Source organism: Nestor notabilis, unplaced genomic scaffold (assembly GCF_000696875.1).
Source record: "Nestor notabilis isolate BGI_N333 unplaced genomic scaffold, ASM69687v1 scaffold19139, whole genome shotgun sequence".
NCBI classification, from domain to species: domain Eukaryota; kingdom Metazoa; phylum Chordata; class Aves; order Psittaciformes; family Psittacidae; genus Nestor; species Nestor notabilis.
Genome location: NW_009944344.1, coordinates 84,302 through 90,645, shown reverse-complemented (window position 1 = coordinate 90,645; position 6,344 = coordinate 84,302). Strand labels below are relative to the sequence as shown.

Below are 6,344 nucleotides of genomic sequence, written 5' to 3'. Positions count from 1 at the left end.
AGCGCATCCCTGCTATCTGATATTCACGTCAAGCACTTGCTGCAAATAGGTCCATTATCTCAAGCCAGACAATATCCTACGGGAACAGCACCGACAAAACAGACTTTTTGACATTAGCACAAACACTCTTTAATTCATTCTTGCTGAACTATATGGAGACTATGAGAGCTGGAGGTCAGAACAGGGTGCTAAAGACATGAGTCGTCACATCAAACTTCAGTTAGAAAATTCTGCTTCATCTTTTTCCCCATTTGGGGCAGGGGGTAAGATGGGGAGGGAGCCAATTTTCTCACATTAATGACTTCAAGATAGGGGCTTTCCCCCATTAAGCTTCAGTACAGCTTTAGTGGTGGTTACGGTCTCAAGATATAATGGTATTAGAAATGTATTATAATTACATTAACATCCAAGATAGGCTTACATAAAGTTGGAGTATGCTATGAATATGTAAGCATGACCATTTTCCAACTCATACATTAATACTGTTTTCAAAAGCCAATAATAGTTGTAGACGAACTCTACAATTTTACGTTTTTTTTTAACTTAGGAATAGAAAAGAAACCTAAGCCAGTTTTGTTGTAATCACAACAGTGTCTAGGAGGCAACAAAAATAGTGGCGGCATAAAATTACCTATCTAGATCAATTTGCATCTTTTATGCAAACTCTTATTCATCTGTTTCCATTTGTTCTTCCTTGCCAACCTGCAAAGCCACCCACACCCTCCCAGCACCAAGTATGTTTATTTTTCCTCTTGTCCCTGGCTCTTGCCCAGAGGAGGGCAAACCCTTTCCAAATGACTGTTTTCATCCTCCACAGTGGCAAATGCTCTTACAGCTCCACAGAATCTATTAGCACATTAAGAACATACATTCTGGGTATCTACCAGGACCCTGACCTGAAAGAAACACAGAATAAAGTAATCCAGTCAGGAGAAAACTATGTCCAATGTGGAGTGAGTGACCACTGACAAAACTGACTAAAATATCTGGGGGCAAATGCTGGGTTTTCCTCTTTGGACTCTCCAGTTCTGAGGCTGGTGTTAGGTTCTATATTTCAGTCTTCTGCTTAATATCGGCCACTACTTCTTGTAAAGGAACTTACATCCTTTTTTTCTCCTCCTGCAGATTTTGTCTCAGGTGAAACTTCCCATCATTCCCTCTCTCCTTATTTATTTTGAGGCAGGCTAATATTTGAGCCAATAATTTAAACCAAAATTCAGCTAGCATGTTTTTAAAGCATAAACAAGAACAACAGGATTTGCTTTCAGTAGGATGGCACACTTCTCTCCTCAAATTGCTCTCACCAGGCCAATTTCCCCCCTGCCACTTTTACCCCTAAAATTTATGTCCAGAAAGTAAAACTATATGCACTAGAGCCAATACTAGAACAGCTACAACGACCCATTTGTTACCACATGTTACTACTGTTACATTTCAGAAACATCTCATTCAACATACTAAGAGCTTCCTTAGGCAGAGCCCAGCTATCAGCCCCACAGAGTTCAGTCAGCCTGTGCTGGAAAACAGATCATTCAGGAGCCTGAACTACTTCTTCCACCTTTACACCGAAGCACCAGTTGAAGAGATTTCATGATGCAAATGAGTAGCAGATTGAAATCGTGCCTTCATTTCACATGGACAGCTGCCAAATAGGTGACGTGGTTCTAATGCCACAGACCAAAGTCAAGTCTATAGCACATAGTTCATGGTCCCATTTCTTATGGCATACCATGTTTTCAATTATTACATAAGCTTTAAACTTAAATGAAAAACTGAAGAAGATCAATACTTAATTTTGAAAATAGTATCTGTGTTTAGCTGAGGGAATGTTAAAGTACCTTCTCCCCTGGGGTCACAGAGATTCTCCATATGCAGTGTGTGTAGGAAGGGTAACCATTTGGAAATCCTGGAGAAGAAAAGTTGCCTGTAGATTCCTGCAGTGTTTCTCCACAGGCTGAAAGAAACAAAATACAGTAAAAATATAAAATTGAATGTGCCTAACAGAGAAAAATGCATCTTTTCAATATCTACTCAGAATATATTTAACTCACTGCAGATGCAGCATAGAAAATAGACTAGTTATTTTATGATTTGTTCAAAACAATGATTTTAAGCCACTCTGACATTCATTCCATTTTACACAGGATGATTTTATTCTATGAACTATTTCACTTGTGCTCTGTCTGCTGACATAACCAAAATTACAGCAGTCTTTAAAATGTCACTGCTGTCAATCAACTGCAAAATTATACATATAACTTAACTCTGGTGAAAAAATGTTTGCCACACCCTTAGATACATCCTTTAAGAACTAAAACAAAAGTATAACAAAGGCTGACACACTATGATTGGCACCACATTGGAATCTCATCAGTGGTTTCACTTGCCCACATGAGAGATTGGTCTGACCTATACTCACTCATTCATTTACATTGGTATAGAAGACTAAACCCTATATTCAACAAAATCTCTTGCGACAGTGATTTGTAGACATACAAATAATAAAGCAAAGCAAATGTAAAGTCCTAAAATACTAAAGGCTTTTTTTATTCTTTATTATTGAAGCTTTTAGCACCCATATCTCACCTGTCAATCATGTTACTAGCTGCTGGCAGACTGGTTAATAATTCCTCTTCACACTAAAATACCACATTGAAAGATCCTGCCATTCTCCAAGATTAAAACTGATTCTGGTAGGGTGTTGCACCTCAGTCAGTCATCTTTTTTGACCTTAATCAATTTGGTTTCACCCACTGATTTTGCAGGTGTGGTATGAGAGATGTGAATTTGAGAATATTATCCCATGACTGACAGTGTAATCAGATCTGCATTGCTTTCAAATTACAGTGCTACCACTGCCAGCAGGTGAACTACTGTATCATCAACATCTCAATGAATTATAAATGATCTGGAAAATCTTTAAATAAAAGGGTACAAAGGAAGAGATTGTTTATGACAAAGACAGACAACACAGCTGTAAAGGCTGTCTTGTTAAAATGAGTCTAAGATGTAATCTGACAACCACACCATAGGCATAATCTACATTCAAGGCATCAAATATGCTCTCTGACACTGAAATGGTTATTGTGATAAGGAGAGAAAAGAAAGATTGGTGCAGGCCCCCCAACATTTAATAGCTAAAGTCATCGTGTCCTTTAGGAATGAAACAGAAAAGAAAAAAAGATTCTTTTCCTCCCCTCATTTAAAATATGTGGGTTTATCTTATAAAAAAAGCAGGCAGACACAGCAAACAACACATACAAAAAGGGTATTCAGTGCTAAATAATTATTTCTGTACAAAGCCTTTTCAATGAAAAGGCTATATCCATAATTAACCACAATTTATTTTTAACACAGTGATGAATGTAAACTTAAATAAATTGCAGAGTACTGTACTGGGTTACCCCAGCACTCATGAACTGTATCAACACATACATAAAGCACTTAAGAGAAGGCCAAGAATAAAACTGTAGTCTTAAACAGAAGTTGAGAAAAGCAGAACCCAAAGAGGAGATACTCTGTGCAGCAAATGCACACATGACTCAGGAGATCTGAGGATCCAAGCATTCCAACTCACCACTTTTAATGCCCTCTCTTGTTCTTCCCCCCATGCATGGCTTCATTGAGACTACACAACATCAGTGTACTCTTAAAAGGCATACAACCATACTTCAAGCTTTAGTACACCTTCTGTGTGCTCTAGCTATAACTATTTCACCAACACTACAGTTAGTAAGCAAGCCTTGAGCAGACGACATGATGTTTGATCAATCTTCTCTGCTCATATTGCATTTTTTTCAATTCACTGTAACTTTGACTCACAAATATTGATTATGAAGTCATGCAATACACAAGGTGAAGTATGTAAGCAAAATGCCATCAAGTATGTGCGACATGAGATATCAGTTGAAATGCAGCCCTGCAATTACCAAGAGAGAGAAAGAAGACTCTGGCATAACCACCCCTTACTCTACTAAAGTCTCTAGATTAGCCCATTATAAAAATAAACACATGAATGAATTAGGCGTAACAGCACTACAGTTTTGAAAACATTTCAGAATTTCTTTCTTATACAGAGTGCAGGATTATTTTCTTCAGAATATTAATAACACTCCATGCTTTATATACAGAAGTTGTATATAGCCTTAAAACTATGGATTTTAAGTTGTAAAAGGTGAAACTGAACATTTTATTTTTCTAGGAATTTTAGAACTACTTAATGCCACAATTTATCTTATATCAGTATTAAATGCCTGGCAGAACTCTATAAAATAAAAATTTTCATAAATATAAATATATATATAAAATTATGGTAAGCATACAAAAATTGTAATTGGGTAACTTCTACTAAGAATTAACACAATTAGAATTTATAAAATATGTTTGGGCTTTACATTTTCCACCACATTTATAATTTACTTTAAAATTCCTGGTTCCTCAAGGGAACTATAACAAGAACATCTTATATCAATCAAAAGCTGAATTAATTATCTATGGGATGTGAATTCCAGGTTGACTTTTAGAGCCACTGTGGTAGGATGATACTTGGACATTTCTTATTTGCAAGCAAATTCCAATGCAATGGGTCAATGGTAGTTGAAACAGTTAAAATTCTATCACTAGAGATTATAAGTTTTTCTCTGTAATTGGACCGTGGCAACTACAGTATTTGTGATTAGACTTATAAAATAGTGTACTACAAACATTTTACTGTCTGACAGTCCATTAGTAATGAAGTCCACTTTAGGAAAGAAATGTAGAAGGAAAACGAGAGGTAAGAGCCACTTACTTAAATTCCTAAGAACTAATCTCAGTATATTTCATGTCAGGAGAAATTAATTACAACTTTAACCTTAAACACCTCTAATTTATAAGGCATTTGTATATTTTTATTCCATTGTTGATCATTAACATCACCAATATTTTCTCTGATTTTTTTTCCTCCCTTTCAAATGTCATGTCATACAGCAATTTTACTAGGCTAGACTACTTGCAAAAATGCCACTCTAGCTCTCCCACACACACATACCAGTCAGCAAAACAACTTCCTATCTATTTTACAGCTTGAGAAGGTTAGAATTCTGGTAAGCTTTTCTTTGGTAAGGAAAGGGAAACTATTTCTTCTTCTCCTTCTAAGTATTAACAATGGATGCAGGCAGCAGGTAAATTGCTTACACAAAGCAGTTTTTGCCAGTGAATTCTGCCACAGTGTTTAATTACACAGCCTGTGTATAATACCTCTTTGGGCTGGCCCATGCAATGGGCTAAGTTCCATTAGGGATTGTAGTGAAACCTACAAATGACAAAGCCCAGATCCTCCAGGACACTTAGAGAACTAACTCTCACTCCTCTGTCCATAGCACTAGCAAATACATACTCATACACTGTTAATTTAAGCTTATCCTTTTCCAAAGAGAATTAAGAACTTTACTACTTTTTACTCAGACCCAAGTCAGTACAGCTATACACATATTGCATATAAAGCTGCTACAAAGGCCTAAAAATATCTGGTGCTGATAATGTTAAAGTAAAAAAACCAAACCAACACAGTTTACTACAACTCAGTGTCTTACTGTTGACTTGATTCCCTTTTGTGGCTATAGGGAAATGGTCTTAATCTAAAAACCTTAATCTTTAGACCTAAAACTTTAATAAAGACTGACTTTTAAAGGTGAACACTCTTTTCTAATCTAATAGAGATGGAAGCAATTTAAGCCTTAGGAACAGTAGTAATAGCACACAAAAAGAGCCAGATTAAGTGTCCTTCATCTGCGGTCTTCCACACAAGCTACCACAGACTCTGGCAATTTTTAAATTTGCTGAACTTCTTCCATTCACCTTCTCTTCCTCTGAATAGCCCTCTCCTACCAGTAAGCCTCCTTTCCTATCCACTCAGTCCCACTCTACCCACTTATTTCTTGTCCTCTCTGTGTAAGAGTATCCTACTTCATCAGAGAATGGTTAGGGTTGGAAGGGACATTAAAGCTCATCTAGTTCCAACTCCTCTGACGTGGGCAGGGATGCCTTCCACTAGACCAGGTAGCTCAAAGCTCCATCCAACCGGCCTTGAACGACTCCAGGATGGGGCAGCCACAGCTTCTCTAGGCAACCTGTGTCAGTGCCTCACCACCTTCACAGTAAAGAACTTCTTCCTAACCTAAATCTACCCTCTTTCAGGTTAAAACCATTCCCCCTTGTCCTGTCACTACATATCCTTGTAAAAAGCCTCTCTCCAGATTTCTTGTAGGCCCCCTTTAGGCACTGGAAGCTTTCTCTTCTTCAGAAGAACAAGCCCAGCTCTCTCAGCCTGTCTTCACAGTAGAGGTGCTCCAGCCCTCTGAGCA

The 6,344-nt window shown here is 37.5% G+C and overlaps 1 protein-coding gene across 1 annotated transcript in view; it reads right to left on the bottom strand.

The window, feature by feature from the left end:
* Positions 1-6,344, bottom strand: part of LOC104411859 (tolloid-like protein 1) — a gene marked incomplete at both ends in the record, with an annotated part of 39,697 nt that overhangs the window by 7,205 nt on the left and 26,148 nt on the right. Inside the window, one exon of the mRNA XM_010022393.1 lies at positions 1,839-1,954. Coding sequence (XP_010020695.1) covers positions 1,839-1,954 — 116 coding nt within the window. The remainder of the gene's footprint in view (positions 1-1,838; positions 1,955-6,344) is intronic.